We start from the raw sequence: 25,010 nt of genomic DNA on the forward strand, positions 1-25,010 counted from the left end.
ACTCACATTTTTCAGGAAGCAGCTGAAGACCTGGCTGTGGGATCAGGCATTTGGCCCATCCTAAGATATGAGCTGATATGACCTGATGGATTAATATTAATTCGAACACAGACTGGCTCTGACTTTGGCTTGAAATTTCCCCTTTGTAATGGTCACATGGTTTTAATTGTTTTAATTTGATTTGGATACCGGCTTTTATTTGAGTTTTATGTTTGGTTTTTCTACACGTTGTATTATATGTGGCATTTAATTCTGCCATTATGTAAGACTGCTCTGGATGGATGGTATCCTTGAAGTGACTCGCATGACCCTGAAGGAGCTGGGGGTGGCACAGCCGACAGGGAACTCTGGCATGGGTTGGTCATGAAGAGTTGGAAGCGACTGAACGAATAAACAACAAACGACTTGTGGATATGTCTGACTTAAAAATGCCCTTTAACCTTTCCCCAACCTCTGTATGTGCTGTATTAAGGTAGGTAACGGTATAGGTTTCCCCTGACGTTAAGTCCAGTCGTGACCGACTCTGGGGGTTGGTGCTCATCTCCATTTCTAAGCTGAAGAGCCAGCGTTGTCCACAGAAACCTCCAAGGTCATGTGGCCGGTATGACTGCATGGAGCGCCGTTACTTTCCCGCCGGAGCGGTACCTACTGATCTACTCACATTTGCATTCTGCTAGGTTGGCAGAAGCTGGGGCTAATAGCGGGCGCTCATTTCACTCCCGGGATTTGAACCTGACACCTTTTGGTCCGCAAGCTCAGCAGCTCAGAGCTTTAACACACTGAGCCACAAGGGGCCCGCATGTGTTGTATTGTCCATTGGATTTTTGTTAACTTATTGCTGTATTTTTTATGGCATTGGATGTTTGCCTTTTATGCTGTGAACCGCCCTGAGTCCCTATGGGGAAATAGGGTGGGACAGAAATAAAGTTTGACTTGCTTATCCACACTGCCATATATTCCAGTCCACACTGCCATATATTCCAGTTCAAAGCAGATACAGTAGAGTCTCACTTATCCAAGCCTCGCTTATCCAAGCCTCTGGATTATCCAAGCCATTTTTCTAGTCAATGTTTTCAATATATCATGATATTTTGGTGCTAAATTCGTAAATATAGTAATTACAACATAACATTACTGCGTATTGAACTACTTTTTCTGTCAAATTTGTTGTATAACATGTGTTTGGTGTTTGATTTGTAAAATCATAACCTAATTTGATGTTTAATAGGCTTTTCCTTAATCCCTCCTTATTATCCAAGATATTCACTTATCCAAGCTTCTGCTGGCCCGTTTAGCTTGAATAAGTGAGACTCTACTGCAGGGGTCCTCAAACTTTTAAAGCAGAGGGCCGGTCCACCATCCTTCAGACTGCATTGAGGGGCCAAATTATCATTTGGAAAAAAAATGAAAAAATTCCTATGCACACTGCACATATCTTATTTGTAGTGCAAAACAACAACAATAACAATGAAAGACCAATACAATATTTAAAAATGAAAATAATTTTAACCAACATAAACCTATCAGGATTTCAATAGGAAGTGTGGGCCTGCTTCTGGCTAATGAGATAGTCAGGTTAATTAGAATTGTTGTTGTGTGTCTTCAAGTAATTTCAGACTTTGGGCGAGCCTAAGTCCAAAATAATTTATTTATTCATTTACTACATTTATTTACTACATTTATATCCCACCCTTCTCACCCTGAAGGGAACTCAGAGCAGCTGTATGTAAATACAATATATTATATTATTAGCATAGCACAATATTAGCATTATATATTGAACTATACCACTATACTGTAATATTATATGTAATATATAACATATAATTAATATTAAAAAGGTAAAGGTTTCCCCTGACGTTAAGTCCAGTCATGTCTGACTCTGGGGGTTGGTGCTCATCTCCATTTCTAAGCCGAAGAGCTGGCATTGTCCATAGACACTTCCAAGGTCATGTGGCCACTGGCATGACTACATGGAGCGCTGTTACCTTCCTGCCGGAGCGGTACCTATTGATCTACTCAAATTGGCATGTTTTCGAACTGCTAGGTTGGCAGGAGCTGGAGCTAACAGCGGCCACTCATGCCGCTCCCGGGGTTTGAACCTGGGACCTTTCGGTCTCCAGCTCAGTGCTATATTATTATTAATATACCGTGTTTCCCCGAAAATAAGACAGTGTCTTATATTAATTTTTGCTCCCAAAGATGTGCTAGGTCTTATTTTCAGGGGATGTCTTATTTTTCCATGAAGAAGAGTTCACATTTATTGTTGAACAAAAAAAGAACATTTATTATAAGCTGTACAGTAGTTGTCGTCACAAACCAGCATAACCAGTCAAATTGTGAATCCTATCAAGAATTTCTTGTTACTACCATTATTCCCATGTACAACACTCTATGGTACGTACATTTACCAATCCTGCATGCTCTGGTATTGTGTTCGTTGGGCATGCTTCCAAACAAAAACTTTGCTAGGTCTTACTTTCAGGGGAGGCCTTATATTTAGCAATTTAGCAAAACCTCTACTAGGTCTTAATTTCTGGGGATGTCTTATTTTAGGGGAAACAGGGTAATAAATATTATTATATGGTATTATTATTAATATTATATTGTATAAAATGATAATATTATTATCAATATCAAATGTATATACAATATATTATATTATTAAAACTGATATAAAAATCTTATATTATAAATGAGGGCGGGGGCCAGGTAAATGACCATGGAGGGCCGCATCCGGCCCCCGGGCCTTAGTTTGGGGACCCCTGCTCTACTGTATTGTAAGAATGTATTCAGCTTCTGTGGAAGGGGCCAGAGAATGAGCCAGGATTGCCCCTGAACCAGGGCACTTGAAAAGAAGGGTGAGAAATGGCTAATCATTCAATCCAATCCAATCCTGGACTTCCCGCTCCAGGTTTTTCCCGCTGCGGTCATATGAGGCCTAGAACGCCATGACGTCACCGCAGACAGGGAAAGGAAGGGGATTCTCCGGTTGATCTCTCTCTCGGCGGCGCTCTTTGCTTTGACGCGGCACCGAGGTGACGTACGCTCGATGCTCCAGTCTGCGCGTGCGCGTTGCCTCTTCCCTCCCTCCCGCTCTCTTCCTTCCCGTCCCATAATGCTGGGCTGTTTCCGTCACTGACGGCTTGTCGCAAAACCGCGGAGCGCTCGCGCGGCGGCCCCCCCTGGGCCTCGGAAGGCTTCTTTTCCCAAGTTACTCGCCGTCGACCGTTAAACGAGGCGGGCGCCTGGCGCCTCTTGCCGCCTCCCCTCCCCTCCCTCCTTTGCCTTCTCCCCAGTCTCCTTCCCTCCGAAATGCCCCCCAAGAAGCAGCCCGCGGCAGCGGCGGCGGGGGGCAACAAAAAGACGGACCAGAAGAAGAAGGAGAAGATCATCGAGGTGAGAGGCGGCTGGGGCCGGGATTCTCAGGAAGGGAAGGCGAGGGAGGCTGAGGCGAAGGGCCTTGCTGCCTCCCTTCCACCTAGGCCTTTGAGGCGCTGAAATGGCTTGTCCCCAGAGGAGGGCCAAAGGCCAGGAAGCCATACATCCCTATGGGCTTTGAAAGGAGCCGCGGCAGCCATGTTTAAAGCATTGAAAGGATCACACCTGGAATAACATTCTCAAGAAGGATATTATCAAGATGGGAGGGCGTCCAGAGAAGGGTAGAAGTTTGGAGGCCAAGCCCTGAGAGGAAATTGGGTCTGGGTGTTGTCGAAGGCTTTCATGGCCGGGATCACAGGGTTGTTGTATGTCTTTCGGGCTGTGTGGCCATGTTCCAGAAGTATTCTCTCCTGACGTCTGTTTTGGGTCTGGTTTAGCTCAGGCATGGACGAACTTCGGCCCTCCAGGTGTTTGGACTTCAACTCCCACAATTCCTAACAGCCCCGTAGGTCTGTTTAGCTTGAGAAAGGAAGGCTAAGGGCTCATCCACACAGCCCTATACCCCAGAATATCAAGGCAGAAAATCCCACAATATCTGCTTTGAACTGGGTTATCTGAGTCCACACTGCCATATAGTAAAACGTAAAGGTTTTCCCCTGACGTTGTGACCAACTCTGGGGGTTGATGCTCATCTCCATTTCTGAGCCGGCATTGTCCATTGACACCTCCAAGGTCAGGTGGCCAGCATGACTCATGCAATGCCGTTACCTTCCCGCTGGTATCCCGGGATTTGAACCTATTGATCTACTCACATTTGCATGTTTTCGAACTGCTAGGTTGGCAGGAGCTGGGGCTAACAGTGGGCGCTCATTTCGCTCCCGGGATTTGAACCTGGGACCTTTTGGTCCGCAAGTTCAGCAGCTCAGTGTTTTAACACACTATGCCACCGGGGCCCCTCACTGCCATATAATCCAGTTCAAAACAGATAATCTGGATTTTATATGGCAGCATAGAAGGACCCAAGACTGGATCCACCCAGCCATATAACTCTAAATATCAAGGCAGATAACATACAATGTCTGCTTTGAACTTAGTTAATTGAATCCACACTGCCATATAATCCAGTTCAGTGTGGGATTTTATACCGCTATTTGGAAGGGGCCTCAGAGGAATATTTAGGAAAAGGCTTCTCTGTAGAAAGCTGGGCCAGAAAACCCTATGACGGGTTCCCCTTGGTCTTGCCCCAAGTGGCTTGAGGCATCTGGTCCTTGCACCTTTTGAGGAGAGGCCCAAATTATGTCATATGTCTCAGGGCCTTTCCACACAGCCATATAACCCAGAATACCAAGGCAGAAAATCCCACAATATCTGCTTTGAACTGGGTTATCTGAGTCCACACTGCCATATAATCCAGTTCAAAACAGATAATCTGGATTTTATATGGCAGCATAGAAGGACCCAAGACTGAATCCACCCAGCCATATAACTCTAAATATCAAGGCAGATAACATACAATGTCTGCTTTGAACTTGGTTAATTGAATCCACACTGCCATATAATCCAGTTCAGTGTGGGATTTTATACCGCTATTTGGAAGGGGCCTCAGAGGAATATTTAGGAAAAGGCTTCTCTGTAGAAAGCTGGGCCAGAAAACCCTATGACGGGTTCCCCTTGGTCTTGCCCCAAGTGGCTTGAGGCATCTGGTCCTTGCACCTTTTGAGGAGAGGCCCAAATTATGTCATATGTCTCAGGGCCTTTCCACACAGCCATATAACCCAGAATACCAAGGCAGAAAATCCCACAATATCTGCTTTGAACTGGGTTATCTGAGTCCACACTGCCATATAATCCAGTTCAAAACAGATAATCTGGATTTTATATGGCAGCATAGAAGGGCCCAAGACTGGATCCACCCAGCCATATAACTCTGAATATCAAGGCAGATAACATACAATGTCTGCTTTGAACTTGGTTAATTGAATCCACACTGCCATATAATCCAGTTCAGTGTGGGATTTTATACCGCTATTTGGAAGGGGCCTCAGAGGAATGTTTAGGAAAAGGCTTCTCTGTAGAAAGCTGGGCCAGAAAACCCTATGACGGGTTCCCTTTGGTCTTGCCCCAAGTGGCTTGAGGCATCTGGTCCTTGCACCTTTTGAGGAGAGGCCCAAATTATGTCATATGTCTCAGGGTTTTTCCACACAGCCATATAACCCAGAATATCAAGGCAGAAACCCCCACAATATCTGCTTTGAACTGGGTTATCTGAGTCCACACTGCTTTATATTCCAGTTCAAAGCAGATAATGTGGGATTTTATTCAGCTGTGTGGGAGGGGCCTAAGAATGGACATGAGAGCCATGTTTAAATATTGCTCACATTGCGGAAGGGTTGAACTTGTTTTCTGCTGCTTTGGAGAATGGGACACACTGCCGGATTTACCATTGTGGTTTGGTGTCGTGGAGGCTTTTAAACAGGCTGAATGGCCATCTGTTGGGAGTGCTTTGAATGCGATTTTCCTGCTTCTTGGCAGGGTGTTGGACTGGTTGGACCACGAAGTTTCTTCCAATTCTATGATTCTAGGTGGGGCTTAAACACAAGGCCCTGTTGGCCATGTCCCCCCCAAAAGATGGATTTTGCTTATGTCCAGAGCAGAGCAACTAAGATGCTCCTCATGCCCTATTAGGAGTATCTTAAAGAACTGGGTATGCTTAGCTTGCAGAAGAGAAGGTTGACAGGAGACATGATCACCATGTATAAATACATGAAAGGGTGTCATAAGGAAGAGGGAGGCTTGTTTTCTTTTCTTTCTTTTTTTGTAAACTTTATAATGCCTGTGGTTGTCTATATATTGAAGCAGTGCCACTGGCTGCCAGTCTGTTTCCGGACACAATTCAAAGTGCTGGGTATGACCTTTAATGCTGTAGATGATTCAGGTCCAGGCTATTTGGCCAGCCACATCTCCTTGTACAATCCTGCCCAGGCCCGGAGATCTTCAGGAGAGGCCCTTCTCTCGTTCCCACCTCCATCTCAAGCTCCGTTGAGGGCCTTCTCTCTCTGTTGCTGTCACTTAACTCTGGAACTCCCTTCTGCCCAGGGAAGCCAGAATGACCCCCTCCCTGTTCTTCCAGCAGCAGGTTAAAACCTTTTTTATTCAGGCAGGCTTTAAAAGAAAACTGATTTTAAGATCGTGAGGCGCTACTGCGATTTTATATGCAGCCCCTGCTGCATATACTATACTGTTTTAATACTTGTATATTTATATATCTTAAATTCTATTGTAATGCTTTAGGTGTGAGCCACTTTGAGTCTCCATGAAGGTTCTGCAAATCCCATCATTCGTGGCCTGTCCTCTAACCGCGACAGGATGTAAAGTGGGTCATTTTGGGGGCGGGTCTGTGTGCCAGGTTTGGTCCTGATCATTGGTGCAAGTCACAGTGATCTGTTGAAACTGAAGTATTTGAATGTAATGCATATCCCATTGTCCATGGTTCTTCCCCTTTGCCCATTTTACTATAAAAACTTTTACATTGGAATGCTATGTTGTGTCATAATTTCAAGTTAATCAACTGACTACTTTTCGAATTCTGCGTGCACAAACATATGCAGGCTGTATTTTTATATATAAAGATTTCAAGTAGGCATGATTCAGTTTAGTAGCTCTTGGTTTCTGCCCCTCAAGGGCCAGCATTTCCCTCCAGTCACATAATTATAAGAAAAGGCCAAAAGTGGAGAATGGTTGGCTCATCATACTTATTCTCATTTGCTTTGGTGTCTTTTATACAAGTGGTGTTAAAGACTGTAGATCTTCCCAGCAACCGAGGAAACACTCTCTCTATTCAATCTGACAATGCTTTGGAAGGAAAGTAGAAGAGGCAGAATCTTGTCAGACTTATAGTAATCTCTTCCTTCCAGTGCTATTCCCTTTTCCTTGTTTTTGAATCTTATGTAGATTGTAAGACTGAGGGTAGGTGACTGTCAAGTAGTGTTAGACTAGTCACACAAAGTGCTGTGTACACTGATGGCATTATATAAAATTGATGGTGGTGATGATAAAGAAGCACATAAAAAAACACAACCCAGACATGTGTTTCAGTGTTACAACTTCACTAGGAACAAGAAGAAGGATCAGTAAAATAAATAGTCCTAGATCAAATAAAGCTGCCTTCTGTTGAGTTTAGACCATTGAGATTCCTAGCTACAGCAGAAGCAGGGAGCCTTTGGCCCTCTGAATGTTATTGGACCATAGCTATCCTGCCACCTCACCATTTAGACTTCTGGGACTTTTTCTCCAAAACATCTGCAGGGCCAAAGGTTGTCCACCCATAGTCTTTACTGATTGTCAGCAGCAATCTCTTGTTTTAAAGGGACTCTTTTCCAGTTTGGCAGTGCCAATAATTGAATCTCTTTCTTTTTGAGTATGTTAATGAAACACACATTAAAAGAAGATTCCAGGTCAGGTCAGAAAACTATGTTTTCAGACCTAGATAATGTCCTCAGTGTTGCTTTCATTCAACGTGCTGAAAATGAGAATTCGAATATTATGGTTAAGACCACAGTCCTATGAACAGGGCTAATGTGAACTCATCCAGTATTATTTCTGAATCAAAATATTTAGGAGAGCAATGCATAGTAGCAAACCTTTGAACATTTGCTGAGAGATTAATGTGTATGCTTAGGAGAAAGTCTGTGTCAACACTCTGGGTATATATTACTCTGTGAACATATTGGAATGGAGTGCTAGCAGTCAGAAATGACGTACGTAACAACAGTGGTTTTCATAGAGATGTGTATATTTTAGATTATAAACCATATACTTTATTTTAGTTTATAAACCATATACTATAAAATATTAAAGTGAGTCTTTAGTCATTTTGACTAGAGTCAAAATTGTGCATCGATACTTTTTTAATGTCATAATATTTTAGTTCTTTAGTACTATTGCTGTAGAATTTAGGGCTGGGTTCATGTATTTTGGAATACTTGTCCCTATCATTTTTAATGTGCTTTGAATTTAGTGTGTTGAATTGGGATGTCATCAGTTCTTAGAGTAGAGTTTCAAGTCTCATAAATTATTCTTCCATTACTTATATTACTTAATAACAAGGTAGACTACACCCACCTTTATTTGTATGGCTGCATTGAATCATCAGAGCTTATCATTTGAGACAAAATATATGCTTCTCAAGAAGATTGAAGGCAGTTAATAAAGAACAAAACAAAATCTATGAATCATTCCAATTGGCATTTATTCCAGAAATACGTATCTATGTAGACTGCTAAAATATAAATACAGTATATTCCAGTAATGTATTTACATTTTCATTAACTCAGTAAGTTTTTGATTAGACTTAAATGCCTAATAAAAAGTAGTGCATGTTGAATGGTGTTATCATAATTTATGAATTTTAATATTGGCACTTTCTTAAATAAATCTTTTTGATTTAGGATAAAACCTTCGGCTTAAAGAACAAGAAGGGAGCAAAACAGCAAAAGTTTATCAAGGCTGTCACCCACCAAGTTAAGTTTGGTCAGCAGAATCCAAAGCAGGTAAGCAAAATTTTACTTTGATTTGGTGTAATCAGGTGTTGTCACATATTGCATAATGGAAATGTCAGAAGATAAAGCTTCTGTTTCTACTTGACTGAATCAGTTATAGGTGTATAAAGGAACTTGGCAGGCCTAATGGTCTGGCCATGCACCGTAGTTTTGGATCCAACTTCAAAAAGCAAAAAGGAAAGAGTTGAGGGATAGGTATATAAGGCGACATGGTTGAACATTGGGGGTGGAGTGTGTGCTATACATTTATGATTTTCAACATCAGCATGTTTCTGGGAAAGAGGTCAGTTTGAATTCACAGTAATATAGTGATTTTTCAGAGTCATGCGAAATTTCCAAAGTCATATTGCTGCAATATTGTTATTACTAAACCTTCCAGGAGGTTTAATCTTTTCCATCACTTTACTGCCTCCAAGGGCCAATTTCCTTGAATACTATGGAGGCATGCACTGCTGGAATTTCCCCCTTCTCCAATGTACAAGGGGTACACAAATTCATTTTTGGAAAAAGAGGTCAGTAAAAGAGTAAGCCAGAGAAACCTGGAGAGGATTGTGGGCCACAGAAACAGCCTTGTAGACCCATATATAACACCCTTGAGGCACTTTGTCCGCTCTTGTTCCAAAGCCACAGAAGAAGAAAAAAGCTAAGCAGCCCTTGCCTTTACTCTTAGAACAGGTTGCAAGAGAATTCCAGTTATGCTGTATTGCATTCTTACTTAAGTCACACTTAGAAATGTGCCCTAGACTTTTGAAATAAAGAAACATACAATAGTTCATTCACCTATATTTTGAGAGTAATCCAATTATTCAAACCCCTTGAGCAATTGTTCTATGATGGAAAAGAGCAGTAAAGCAAAACCACACAACTTTTATATTTAAGTTTGAAGTTAATTTTCGAAGAAGGACTATTTTTTGAAAGAAACAATTAGAAATCAAATCATTTCATCCGGTAGGTGGCAAGAGTGTAATTTTGGAAAATAAAGTCCCATCTTCAGGAGATACAAAAACATCTTCCTCTATTTTAGGATCCTGCTGTTGAACAGCTACATTTCCTGTTCCTAGAGTGACATGAAGAGTCAAAGGTAGCAATATTATAAGAAGAATGCCAAAACTTATAACAGCTTTGTTATGCTGCCCAAAATTGCCCCTCTTTGCCCATCTTTTGAAATAGGTCTAGGGAAAATGTAGGCCCTAGATGTTGTTCCCATCAGGCACAGCCACTGTAACCAACAGTAAATGGTGATAGGAGTTGCAATCTAGCAATCTCTGGAGACACCACTCCACCTGATCTACCTTGCAGTGGAAGTTAGTTCATTGTGAAGTCAGTAGTTTGCAATATGTAGTCAGATTTCAAGGTAGATCCTCTAGTGCATGTAGTATTGTAATTCTTTATTATTAATAAATAGCTATTTTTATTGTCTTACAGGCTGCTCTAGCAGAAGGAGACAAAAAATTGAAGAAAGATGACAAGAAGAAAGAATTACAAGAGCTGAATGAGCTTTTTAAACCTGTGGTTGCTGCACAGAAAATTAGTAAAGGTAATCTTTCTTTGACAGACATGGATTTTCCCCACCTTGTGGATCACAGATCATTATTTCCATTGCAGTGGCAAAATATTAAATAAGTTGTGTTCATTACAGGCGCTGATCCGAAATCCGTTGTGTGTGCTTTCTACAAGCAAGGGCAGTGCACAAAGGGAGACAAATGCAAATTTTCTCATGACCTAACTTTGGAGAGAAAGTGCGAAAAGCGAAGTGTTTATATTGATGCAAGAGATGATGAACTTGAGAAAGGTAGATCCCACCTGAAAGTGGATATAGAATTCATTCCTCTGCTAACCAATTTAAGCACATCTCATTAGGTGACAGTTTTTTGCAGTAATTTGTTGTGACCTAAGATATTTTTCTGAAACATTTTGAACAGATTGCAAACTCACTATTGAAAATAGTTTCAATGAAAACATGTCTCTCAAGAAAGCCATGAGAATGCAACGTGTCATGTTTATTTTTTCTTTTACCATTATGATGAGTTAACAAACCTAAAGCTAAATAAATTATATTTTATCTAACAAACTGTAATTTACCTAACTGTGATTTACTGATTGAGCCTGTTTCAAAGCTTTGATTTGGTTTACAGTTAATTTTTTTCAATCTGTGGTTTGAAGAGATCGCTGGCCTGTTGAAGGAAAGGCTTTGTAGGTTTCTTTCTGTCTACTTAGTAAAGTCTCTTGTTTTTATATCTAGACACAATGGATAACTGGGACGAAAAGAAGCTGGAAGAAGTAGTGAACAAGAAACATGGTGAAGCCGAAAAGAAAAAACCCAAAACCCAAATAGTAGGTTTTTTCCTTGGTTAGTTTTTGCAATACCTAATTAAAAATCTGACATGCTTCTGGAAGCAGAAAAGGGGCAATAACCTGCAAGCCCCATATGCCTTAAAATGTTGCTCAACAGGGCTCAAAACCCATGAGCAGATATTCAAGCTAGGATATTTCAACAACAGGAAGACAAAAGAAAGAAATCCTTTCTAATGACCTTCTAAAGGCTATATAAGGTTTATACCCTTTTCCTTTTTCACATATAGATTCTTGTTTAATAACAAGAGAAAAATCAGTTTCTCAGAATACTGATATCAAATTAATTTACCTAGGCCTAGAAATAAGTCACTGTCATGAAATCTCCATAAAGGTTGGAATGGTGGCAAGTGAGCCTGTTTGAAAGCCTGCGTGATTCTACAATGTGATTTTTCTTATTTAATTTGGCAGAATAGTTCAGAGATCATTCATTGACAATATGTGAAGATACTAACATGCAGTAAATTATGCGAAGCCCATTACATAGAATGCAAACTAACTCAGAAATACAACTGTCTCCTTATAGGTCTATGTTTAATGCATATGTTATGCTGTATAAAATTTAAACTAGAAAAACATAACTTAATGTTAATGTTTGTGCAGGTCTGCAAGTACTTCCTTGACGCTATTGAAAACAATAAGTATGGATGGTTTTGGGTCTGTCCTGGCGGTGGAGACAACTGTATGTACCGCCATGCGCTCCCTCCTGGATTTGTACTCAAAAAGGACAAAAAGAAGGAGGAAAAGGAAGAAGAAATATCTCTAGAAGATCTAATAGAAAAAGAGGTAAGGCTGTGAATTGCTTGGCTCATATCAGGGGTATGCCTTGGAGCAGACATCTGTCTTGTTGAGTTGCCTGCAATAACTATATTAGACAAATGTTTTTAAATATGTTGATTTATTTCTTATAGTAAATTTGTTTTTATAGGTTACTAGCTTGGGTACCCGGCAATGCCCAGGTAATTTGAAAATGACATTATTTATTTTTGGATGTTAGGTAATACCAGTTTGGTCATATGTTATGCTATTTCTTAGAGAAAAAACTTCCTGTTGTTTTTTTTATGAATGCTCCCATTAGAAAATGCATAAGGATATGGGTGAACTACAATTTCCAAAATCTTGGGTCAATCCTCCTCAAATTCTGCCAGTATTCACAGTTGGCCATCTTGGGTCTGTGTGCCAAATTTGGTCCAGATCCGTCATCTGCTGGGTTCAGTGTTATCTGAATACAGTTGAACTATAACTCCCTGATACCAATATCAATCACCCTCAAACCCCGCCAGTATGCACAGTTGGCTGTGTTAGGTCTGTGTGCCAAGTTTGGTCCAGATCTGATGTCAGCTAGGTTCAGTTCTTTCTGGATAACGGTGAACTACAACTCCCAGATTCCCAGGGTTGTCTTCCCGAAACACCTGCCAGTGTGCACAATTGGCTGTGTTGGGTGTGTGTGCCAAGTTTGGTCCAGATCCATTGTCAGGTGGGTTCAGTGCTCTCTGGATAAGGGCGAACTACAACTCCCAGATTCCCAGGTCAGTCTTCCCAAAACACCTGCCAGTATACGGGTGAACTATAAGTCTCTGATGCCAAGGTCAATCATCTGCCAGTGTTCACAGTTGGCCATGTTGGATGTATGTGCCAAATTTGGTCCAGGTGTATCATTGGTGGAGTTCAGGGGACTCACGGAATGCAGGTGAACTATAACTCCCAGAGTGAAAGGTCAATCATCCCCAAACCCTACCAGTATGCAAAATTGACTGTTGGGTCTGTGTGCCAAGTTAGTTCCAGGTCCATCATTGCTGGGGTTCAGAGTGCTCTTTGATTGCAGGTGAATTATACATCCCAGTCCCTTCAACTCCTATAAATCATGGAGAAAGGAACACTGGGATGTGGCTCACTATAACCTGCAATGTACATTGAAGGGAGGGCCATTGGTGGCTCCCCAGCACTGTGAGTTAAAGCTGTTTGTGTAAGAGGACACCCCTGCCACATATACACATAAACATTTTCACTTTTATTATGTGTATAGATAGTTTTACATACGCATGTTATTTTGTATTGTCTCTTATATAATGTTGTAAGCTGCTTTGGTTCCTGTTTAGGGAGAAAAGCGGAACATAAATAAAAATTATTATTATTATGCATGAAATGATTGACTCCAGGGTCCTGCATATGATTCTTGTTCTATAGCCATCTGTATGAAAGCAACAGTAGTAGTTTCGGGATTAGGAAAGCTTGAGTAAATTATATCTCAGTAATCTGGAGGAGTACATCAGATATGTATACAAAGCTAAGCTGCCTTGGTTGCTGCAACATCAGACAAAAATGCAAGGAAGTCTTACATTCCTGTCTCCAGGGGGCAGTCCGGTTTAATAGAAAAAAAATTAAATGTTTACATCGTTGAAGCAGACTGTCACTAATACTAAACCACTTGGTTTGTATGTATTTTGAACAGATAGGAATAATTAATAATTTAGCTTCAGATAGTCCTTGTTAAAAATCTGCTATATCTTAATTCTTTAATTCCTGTTTAATAGCAGATTCTATGCCTAGGGGAAATTGGGATGAAAAGAAGCTAGATTCTCACACTCAGGTCAGCCACAGGATATTCAAAGGGGCCTGTGTATGTGTAGGTGCAATTTATATAGCCCATTATGATGAAGCATGCACAATTTGAAAGTATCTGCCTCCATTAGGACAAGTTGTAAAGACTTGTAGGGCTTTTTCTTAATGCACTGAAGAATAAGAGTCTCTTGCAGCAGAAACAACACAAAAAGCTCTTTGTTACTGGCATTCAAAGGTAGCTTTCTTTTAAAAAGTGTGCTCACAATTGATGTTTTTACCTTATAGCGGGCTGCTTTAGGAGCAAACGTTACTAAAATTACACTAGAGTCTTTCCTTGCGTGGAAGAAGAGGAAAAGGCAAGAAAAGATCATCAAAGCAGAGCAAGATATGGAAAGGAGGAAAGCTGATTTTAAGGCTGGGAAAGCACTGGTGGTAAGTTCTGTTCTTCTGAATCGTCTGATCTGTTGCATAGATGCAACATAACGAGTCAAGGGCAATTATCTTCAGTAGTTCATCTGCTTTTAAGCTTCCTGTTTGTATTCAGTACTGTGTTTTTTTTTTTCCTCTGTGACTAGATCAGTGGACGCGAAGTGTTTGAGTTTCGGCCTGAGTTGGTTGATGCAGATGATGAAGAAGCTGATGACACTCGTTATATTCAAGGAATAGGCGAAGATGAGGTAAAGCTGCTCCAAGAATGTTGTGCACATATTAAAAATACTTCATAATTGATTGATTAGTTGTAACTTGTGTACCTGGTGCATAATGGTGGGGAGAGGTGGGAAAAATAAAATTGTTGTTGTTGTTGTTAACTAATTGGGTGTCTTAAGACTGATCCTAAATGCTCTAACTGAAGGTAAACTGTTTTGACTGTGATAGGCCATATTTCTGTGAAAGAAGGAAAGGATTTTGTTGTAAGCATGATAAGGAATACTGGTTATAGGAAGATGTTTTTCTTCTGTTCCCCTTCAGATTGATGACCTTGTACGGGTAAACGATGTGGATTTGAACCTGTATGTTCCAAAAGCTGTAGATGAAACTGGCATTACTGTAGCTAGTCTTGAACGATTTAGCACCTACGCTGCAGCTGAAAAGGATGGTAAGGAACATGACAGAAATACTTGCAAATTGGTAAAGAAAGTAATTGTCTGGAGATTTAGGATGTTGTTCTCTTTTAACGTCCGGTGTCAAAATAATTACCTATCCTAATTTTTTTATGTGTTCTGGCAATTTACATCTTCCAAAACAACAGATTTTGTCAAATGCTAATCTGCTAAGTTGGGTACAGGCTTTAATTTAGTTGGACATAGTGGTAAATGCTATTTGAGCCACCTAGATATCAAACAATTATTTATTCCACTAATTCCATGAGTTATCATAGCCTAAAAAGCCAATTAAATAGTTGGAGTATGTGACAACGCTGTCGTCATCTCACATCATTTCTGAAATACAAGAGGCCAAGATAAACTTGACCATCTTTGCTTGAGCTCTTCTTTCATATGTTTGTGAAATCACTAGATCTTGATTACATGTCTGTATTATTCATCATTCTTAAATCTACTAAATAATATAGACATGTTGCTAAATGCTATATAGATTTTAAAGAATAAAGTTGCCCTTGTTCATGGGTATATAATCTGAAAAGCAAAAAAAGGGAGCAAACTTGACTACTTCTTCATTACAGAAACTTGACTACTTCTACATTAAAGGTTTTTCCTTGACATTAAGTCTAGTCTTGTCCGACTGGGGGTTGGTGCTCATCTCCATTTCTAAGCTGAAGAGCCAGCGTTGTCCATAGACACCTCTAAGGACAGGTGGCTGGCATGACTGCATGGAGCGCCATTACCTTCCCACCGGAGGGTTACCTATTGATCTCACATTTGCATATTTTTGAACTGCTAGGTTGGCAGAAACTGGGGCTAACAGCGAGAGCTCACTCCGCTCCCCAATGAAAATATCATAGCTGTTCTCTTTGTCTGCTGTAGTCAGAAAGAAGATTGCATGCTTCATTTGCATTGCATGCTTACATGTGTAAACCACTTTTGAGTCCCAATGTTGGGAGAAAGACAGCACAAAAATCAAATAAAGCAATAAAATAATGGCTAAAATGTTTATATGCACATAAAATAAATGTTTTTTCTACATGTTGAGCAATGCAGAAAAATTGCACAACAAATTACTGAGCTGAAATCTCAGAACTTTAAAAAAATCTATTTCTAAGTAAGCACGTCTGCTAAGAAGCAAATCTGATAAATTATGGGACATTTATATAAACATATCTTAGTGTTAAGATATAAGACTCTGATTTCTATGGCACTTGCTTCCAAGTTAGTGTTATGATATATTTTTCAAGTTTCCCAGCCTTCTCAGAATTGGGTGATCTGGATTCTTAGTCCTGTATCAAGATAGTAAACCTCCTGAGGATGAATTTAAATAGTGCACAGTGAATTTGGGTTTTATTATTTTTACTTTCAGATAATAAGCTGAGTGAAGCTTCAGGTGGCAGACTGGAGAATGGAGAGCAAAGTGACTCGGAAGCTGACAGCGAGACAGAAGGCACCCAGGAAAATGGAGTGCTGGATGCAGTACCGGTTGATGAAAATCTTTTCACTGGCGAGGACTTAGAAGAACTAGAGGAAGAACTAAACACACTTGATTTAGAGGAATGAACAAGCAGGTTCAAATGTGAATTCAATCTACTTGGCAAATTGAGTACTGGCTCCGTCTGTTTTCTCTAGAATTCGTAAATGGAGTGTTCTTGGTTTCTCTGTGATTCTGGAATGAACACGACACAGAAATATTTCCCCTCTTCCATTTTTTTTCTGATGGCTTTTTAACCAGATTCATACAATGCCACCTGTACTAGGACACTGAGAGGATTCTTAGCATCTAATGACATTGTTATGGAACTCCAGTCAAAAGTAGGACGTCTAAACTACTTTTCCAGGAAGAGCAAAGGGGAACATTGTTATCAGATCCATGAGAAGGTCTGAATGAAAGCTTTGAGCAGAATTGTATTTGAAATAAATATGTTTGAGTGGTTACCAATTGAGCAATGTACTGTGCAATCAAACTTGATAACAGATCAAAATAGCTGTGCTCTTGCAAGTCTTAAGAAATTGGCCAAGTAATCCAAAACAAATAAATGCTTAAGGTAGAGATTTGTGAAGTATGGGGCCCTCCTGATTCAGAACTTTGAACATAAGCCACAACGGTGTAAATAAAGATTATCTGATTGAAAAACATGTGGTTCTAGTGTATATGCATGTTTTGCCTATATGCAGTAGACCCTAAACAAAAGCACTTCTGCTATTATGCAATCTCTAGATTGGCATTGTGTAGAAAAGCAATATTCCTTATACTTAGCCAAGAAACTCAGCATATATACAATGCTATCTTCCATTATTTCTAAGTTTTTTCTTCCGATCTTCCCTTTTTTCTAGTCTTAATTCTTCAGATCTTCCTGTTCTCATGCATATCCATTTGTATGCAGTGTAAACTTAGTAAGACTTTGGAAACTTGCTTCGAACAATCTCCTAAGCAGTTATTTCACCTCTTCTTGAGTACCTAGAAGGAAAGGGAGATGGTTTTAGCTGTATACTTGAAAGATAAATTAAAGAATTACCGTGGTATTTTAAAGAAAGTGTGATAGCCAGCTGCCTCAACATTAAGTGTAGTGATCTGCATTTGTTATGTGGCCCATGAGGTCTCTTCCAACTCTACTATTCTATGATTCTATGAAAGATGAGAGGTTTTCCAGGCAGAGTAGTTTCAAGAGCAGTAAAGTGGGGATTGCTCTTACACTCACTTAAGCTTCCATGTTTATTCAAGCTCTGTTTCGAATGCACTGACTTAGAATCTTGATTTCAAAAATGCTTTAATATCTTGGGATGAGCAGGAAATTTTGCAATATGGGAGAACTCGAAGATAAAAATTTTGGATTTAGAAAACGTTATTTAAAGTTGCAACTATTCAAACAGGCAATTGAAAATGTCATTGGTCAGTCTAGCTGGTAAAAGAGAACTCTGTCTTTCATGCAATATTGTCATTTAATATAGTGCTAACTTAGTTTTCTGTGCTGAAAATATATACCTATAATTGTTTATGAGGCAATCACCAACTTTTTTGGAACCCTTCTCTTCTCTGGCTGGAACACCCAGTGTAATCTTGCCTATCTGTTTTATATAGAAGTTATTTTTCTTTGCTGTCTCATCAGTCTTCTAGCTCTAATTGCTTGGTTTCTATTTTGTTTGCCTTATTTTTTCCAGTTAAACTCAGAATTACGGACTTCAGTTTACTATATATGTTGCTTTCTTATTAAAGAAACAAAACACTTAAAAATTTTCAAGCATTGCTGCATGCTGGTTCTCAAGAAGGAAAACACTGAGTAAATGTTGCTGGGTATTTTGATGTTTCTCTCTTTACTTGAAGGCCAACTATTTTTAGTTGTGGCAAGTTTAAAGTGTGAGTGCCCCACTTCTTAACTATTGCACTGCATTTTTGCATTGCTGCTGTTGCAAACACACCTTATTGAGACACAAATGGTTCTCTTAATGTATTTTTTTTGCTGGAAGTGATCTGAACTTTTTAGTTTACATTGGTAGTGAAATGTATCCGATAACTACATTCAGAAGAAAAGACAAAATCATGCTGGGATTGAATCCTCTAAATTGCTTAATGCAGAGTGTGGTGAACCACATTGGAGAAATGCACCTTGACTGCTTTAACATGAGAATTAATGTCAGAAGATAGTGACTTTAAGATTCTTAATATTGATATTCATTATGTGTTCTGAAATGGTCTCTTCTAGTACTAGAAAAAGATTTCTATCTAAATACATCAACGTGAATACATGAATATGGAAATACTTGTACCAAACAGCACATTACATGTAGGCCTTTATATACAATGGATCTCCGGGTGTTCTTATGAAGTCATAAAATACAAACACATTTAAATGGGTGAATCTTTATTGGATCTCATTAAATGTGATACTGTTCCAAATTTTTATACATGTTAAAAATAGTGGGTTTTAGTTTTTCACATAGGATGTTGACTCTTACTGTTGTCTTACCTGAGCTGAGAGCAACCCAAAACATGTTCCTTATTCCTGCACAGATGTAAATTTCTTTGTAACAATTGTCATCTTTCATCAGTCCTATGAAGGTTTCAAGAAACCTTCCTAAAACATTGCTTAAAACCTTGTGGTATCCGGTAACATTCCAGAAGTGTAAGATAAGGAGAACTTTAAGGCATGAATCAGGCATAGCATGTACTGTACAATTCCATATTGTTGGGTTGTAATAAGCAAATGACTTGGGCCTTGTGTCTCTGGAGTAGTTTTCAAAGATACTTTATGTCCAGTAGTAATTCTGAGTGCTAGTGCTTTCACCACTAAGTATTTTGGCTAGGATAGAACTGAAGAGATACAAAGTATCCATCCCTGATAGAAAGATACAATCACACATATTCATTACTCTTTGATTATCTCACTAATTCTCCTAGGTTTAGTGAAGCTTCTTTCTCCATGCTCACTGAGCATCTGATGTTACCAATAAAAGTCTCTAGCACAATGATGAATCCATTAGTTCAGTTGGCTTTTCCACAAACCTGAAGTTGAGCTATGATCATGGAGTATGGCTGATCAGTGTGTGCCCCTCCACATGTCGTTGAACTGGAAATTCCATAGCTTCTAACCAGCATATTGAACCAGCATTTGCAGCTCAACAGCATCTGGAGGGACACACTTTTCCTAGCTCTGCTTTCCTTACACATTACTATATGTATCAAAATTTGAAAATTTTTCTCATCCTGGTTTGAAAGTGTTATTCCTGTTTATTTGTATGGCACTTGCTTTGAAAGTAGTTGTTATACTCCAGAAACTTTGTTTTTGTGGCTACCACAAACTATTGAATTGGTTGAGACTATAAGATATGTATTGAAAAACTATAGCAAAATGTGCTGCAGGATGTCCCACAAAACAAAGTTTTTAAAGTTTAATAAAGCTTTCCATGTTTTTATGATAGAACCAATTACACAATGACATTTATAACCCCAGAAAAAAATGTGTTTCTTAGTGTAATAGTTGCTTATGAATTCAGTGATTTGTCACACCATTGCAATCAGACAGGGCAAGAGATGATTTGTGTAGTGAGTTCCCATCATTTAATTGCATAGTATTTCGATATGGAGCTGAACAGGACAGGGGGAAACCTTGTTAATTTATAGGTCTAAAGACATTTGTTAGTTTGAACAAGAGTACATCTATTTTAAGCAGTGCAGTTTACATAAGTATTGAAAGCATTCAGTGATTCAATTCCATCTAGGTCAGACTAGCAACTAAATGTAAACTATGGTTTTTATCATACAGGTTGTCAAGCTACAGTGGGTTAAATCCTTGTGCCGGCTGAACTGCTGACCTGAAGGTTGGGTTGCTGACCCGAGAGGTGCAAGTTCGAATCTGCGAGAAAGAGTGAGCTCCCGTCTGTCAACTCTAGCTTGCGGGGACATGAAAGAAGCCTCCGAGCAGGATGGTAACACATCGAGGTGTCCCCTGTGCAACGTCTCTGTAGACAGCCAATTCTTCCACACCAGAAGCAACTTGCAATATGTTCTTAAGTTGCTTCTGACACGATAAAAAAAATAATTCAGGTTAACTTCTTGCTGATTTTTTTTAAAAAAAATTATAACAAGACAGCAGTTCAGTTTTAAAAAGCTTAAATTCAGTATCGGTCATATTCATCAAGACAGAATGCCCCTGAAAGTCTTTTAGAGTTTTTCAAAATCATACTTTTGTTCCAGGGATAATGCAGAGATGACATTTTATGTTGCATCTTTAAAGCCTTAGCTGCTCTGCACTGTGGACAGGGAATTGTTTTTGTGCTGAGAGAATAATGTGGTGTCAGTTTCAGGGATACAGAAATATGCCAAGGAATTCTTACACTGTTCCCGGGTTCATAATGATTTCCTGTGAAGACTTGGATAGTTTCAGTTAAGAAAAATCCAAGCAATGGAATGTCCTTGCTTTTGTCCGGTTTGAGTTTTGCTTTAATTTCCACCTCCCCAGCTTGCTTGCTGTGGTCTGTAATAAAAATGTTCTTCAGTTCAATTATTATCTGTTGGTCATTGCCTTGGCATTCAAGAAAAGTAAGTACTGTATGTTTATATTTCTACAGTTGATGTGGATATTGTAAACTAGTCCTGAATTAATAGGGAGTGGTTTTGAATGCTCACAGACCTCTAGATTTCCTTCTCAATGAGAACAGACATGCCCCACATACATTGTAGAGGTGCTTCCCCATCACACTGCCTTTTGAAGGGGAAATAACTTACAAATGTAAGTCATTCTGGATGCTGAGAGGAGAGTAGGGTTCCAAATACACAGGTGGAGCTGAACCTATAAATCTGTGAAACTAGTGAATCAAAAGATTTGCATTTCTTAAGCAGTAAACTGGGGAAGTAGGCTGTTCAGCTCTCTAGATATTTTAAACCATAATTCTCATCTCTTATTGTGAGTATCTTGGATATTTGTAGCTATATATATGTGCCTGCCTACAAGTAATCTATCTACTTAACGGCAGCTCCATACATTTCATAGGGTTTTCTTAGAGATTATTTGCGAATCCCTTCTTCTGAAATAAAGCCTACTGGATCACGTCCAGAGCAGTTGGGATTTTCTTTTACAGTGACTCTTGTATAAGTAATCTTCTAAACACGGTGAAGTGTTTGAGAAGGAAAGAAGCAGAGTGAAACACTGGAAAATCTACTTTGTTGCCCAATCAGAACAGTACTTTAATGAGCTATGAGTTTAAAAAATGCAGTTAATCTTGCGGTGAATGAGTAAATTCCGGTTAGGTATATGACTTATATTCTCGTGTAACATCATAGTTTTCGCAAGCAATGGGAAAACATGGTTAATCTTGCTTTACAGTTACTTCTTGCAAAGTGATTACATAGATTAAAGGAAAACAGCATCATTCAAAATAATAATGAGGGTTTTAGAGCTAGGAGGCAAAGACATTCGTGTTTTAGAGTCTAAAGAAAGATAAATCAAGCATTAAAGGAGTAGTTGTCCTCAACAAGTTCAGGTATCATTCCTCTTCTCATGTGTTCGTTTGTATATACATATGCAGACGTGTAATTAAATGCATTATATCATCAACTTTCAAGACTGCACTTTCTACATGTCTGTTTAAAGCATCACAAATTTGTTGTATATCTTATTTTTTAAGGAAATACTGAGCATTTTTGAAAAATTGCAAAACTCCATGATAGGCGAAGAGTTGCTGTTTCATTCCAACCAGAAAATGACTTTTGCAAGCAATTTGTTCCATGTAAGCTCCACTCTATTGGAAACTTGCATAGTTTTCCTGAATAACTAGGAACAGATCTGTTTTAGAGAGCAAAAAAGCCTAAATCCAATTGCTGGACCCAATCCAAATGTTAATCCCAATCAAAGGGATTTGCATGAGTGATTTAATATTCAGCAAATGGTATTGTGGGCTTGCTGTAGTTGAGACTTGCAACTGAATTTGGATCCCAATTTGTTTCAATTTCCTTGAGGTATTCACTGATAGGAATGTATGTAAAACATATATTAGTAAATATTGTATTTTTTGTTCTTGACTGCTGTCAGAGTTGGCTTCAATTTATGGGTGCTTTATGAAAGAGACTTCCAGGTCACCTTATCATCAACAGATATTGTATAGGGACTAATTATTCCAAATGATGAGTTTGTACCATGTGATTCTCCAGAAGCTTGACTGCAACTTTCATCATACTGACTAGGCCATGCTAGCTCGCATTGATGGAAATTGCAGTCTATGATCTGGAAAACTATCTCTTCCTGACACATGAATTCTAAAGAAATTGACATTTCCTTAGAGGAGAAGAAAATATCTGAAAGATGACCTGGTAAGTGTGTAAATACCATTTAATGGAACATATTTGATACAGGATTGTGCTGGTGAACCTTAAACATGTTTGCTTGGGAACAACACAAGGGGGTATACTACTTTTCGGGACATTGTACTTTTTAGCATCTTTCTTCCCTCACATTTATTTCTGTGTGTAAACTGCAACCTTACAAATTCTAGTAAATTCCCCATCATATTTTGCAGCTACAATGGTATTTGAAGAGTTACGTGGCAGATATTATGTACAAGTGAATGAAGAAAGCTGTGGATATCATTATGGCGCACTGTCCTCAGGAGCAACCAGGAGGAGATGTACACAAATCTTCAGTTCTTGACACGATCAGTGCACAATACATTTAGTATGAGTTTGGTCTCCACTAATTTTAGATAGCAATGAAACTATAATACATTTACAAAATTTAGCTCAGCTAACACATATTGGAAGACAATTGAGTGTGTGTATACTGGGCATTTGCATATAAAGTTCTCAAAAATCTGGATATTGACATCTCCAGAGTTCATCATCGATTTGCAGGATGTAACGTTAAAGTGGACTCCTATCAGATATCAATTTGTTCTGTTTATCTGGTCACAAAAGCTCTGGAGTGTGACAGACTTCTGAAGTCATGAGATCCCATATGGTTATCATTTCTGATATCAACTGATAGTTTGTAGTGAATTCTAAACCATGGATTGCACCACTATTCTGCATAAATACAGGTAGTCCCCAAGTTACGATCACGATAGTTGAATTTGTTTATAAGGTGGAACAGGTACTTCTTAAAGTGTAACTCCAGCCATATATGTGTGTGTGTGTGTGTATGTGTATTTGTTTGTATGTATGTATGCATGTGTTTATATACATATATCATGTTTCCCCAAAAATAAGACATCCCCTGAAAATAAGACCTAGTAGAGGTTTTGGTGAATTGCAAAATATAAGACATCCCCGAAAGTAAGACCTAGGAGGAGGGAGCCGTCACTGCTGAGGAAGGCGCATGCGGTGAGAAGGGAGCAAAATAAAACATCCCCTGAAAATAAGACCTAGCGTGTCTTTGGGAGCAAAATTTAATATAAGACATTGTCTTATTTTCGGGAAAACATGGTATGCACATACACACACATACTTTGGATAGCACAGGCTAGGGTTAACATCCCTGTGGTGTTTGTTTTGCTGTCTGTGCCCCTGTTCAGAAGATTCACCTCAATTTCTGTTTCTCAAATTATTGGATTTTGAAAAGTTATCCTACTTTCAATAAAAGGAGAAACAATATAGCTATCTAAGATCTAACAGAATATGTAATTAAATATATACAGTATTTTTTTCTGCCTCATACTTGCTGTGCCCAACTCAGATAAACACTTTTGAAGACATTTTGACAACCCAGAGAAAAAATTTCTCCTTCCACTTCTGCTGCAGAAAGCTATTCTACAGAAGTTTATATGTTAACTATATTTCACATGGATTTTGTATGCATGCAACAACTTATGTTGTATACATCTGCTGTACACCAGTACTATTCAAAGTCATGAGTCATGAAGATTGTCAAACTAAAAATGGTTGGCTTCTGGTCTGAAGCTGATTTTCAGGGGGAAAAAACCTAGGCAAAATATATTTGTACCTGGCATATTAGGAAAAAAAGAAATTGCCGTTCCCCCACATGAGACAGTCTGAGCACCACTGTTGTGCTTCATGTAAAATCTATTCATGTTGATGAAATTTTGGTAAACCAGCATTAATAGCACAAGGACCAAATGTAGACCAAAAAGAGGCTCACAGAACATCTCTTACTCATTGGAAAAATATGTACTTTTGACTCAAAACTGCATGGTATCCTTGCTTGTCACGTTCATCACATTCCATGCAACTGTTTTTATAAGCAAAACTAAAAATAGATAGTGATATATGCATTTTAATCCAGTCTTAATACAAGAGTTATGAATATATGTCTACTGTGTAGGGGTAGCTCTCTGAGAAAAACAATTATTCCATATTTGTGAAGATTTCAGATTCTTTTGGCTATCAATGGGGTGCATTTGTCCTGAGGGAGTGGGAATTTACTAAAGTTTACTGATATATTTCTAACTTAAGCAAATAGGCATTGTTCTACCACAGAAGGTAGTAGGATTGTTCATGAGTGTAACTGTTGTTATGATGGTGGTGAGTCAGAATATTGAAGAAAAAAAAAGAGGAGGAAGGGTGTGAGATCACGATACCATTGCTTCTTATCATATGCAAACTGAA

The 25,010-nt window shown here is 39.1% G+C and overlaps 1 protein-coding gene and 1 long non-coding RNA gene across 4 annotated transcripts in view; one reads left to right on the forward strand and one right to left on the reverse strand.

The window, feature by feature from the left end:
- The window catches only part of LOC103280023 (uncharacterized), a 1,071,411-nt gene that overhangs the window by 101,158 nt on the left and 945,243 nt on the right, over nt 1-25,010 (reverse strand). The window lies entirely within an intron of this gene.
- On the forward strand, nt 3,108-17,095 carry zc3h15 (zinc finger CCCH-type containing 15). The gene is made up of 10 exons (XM_062963424.1): nt 3,108-3,399; nt 8,829-8,930; nt 10,365-10,476; nt 10,579-10,731; nt 11,182-11,273; nt 11,895-12,077; nt 14,139-14,285; nt 14,429-14,530; nt 14,823-14,949; nt 16,326-17,095. The coding sequence occupies exons 1-10, from the start codon at nt 3,316-3,318 to the stop codon at nt 16,517-16,519; spliced, it is 1,296 nt and encodes a 431-aa protein (XP_062819494.1). The 5' UTR covers nt 3,108-3,315; the 3' UTR covers nt 16,520-17,095.

The sequence above is a fragment of the Anolis carolinensis genome, chromosome 1 (assembly GCF_035594765.1).
Source record: "Anolis carolinensis isolate JA03-04 chromosome 1, rAnoCar3.1.pri, whole genome shotgun sequence".
NCBI classification, from domain to species: Eukaryota; Metazoa; Chordata; class Lepidosauria; order Squamata; family Dactyloidae; genus Anolis; species Anolis carolinensis.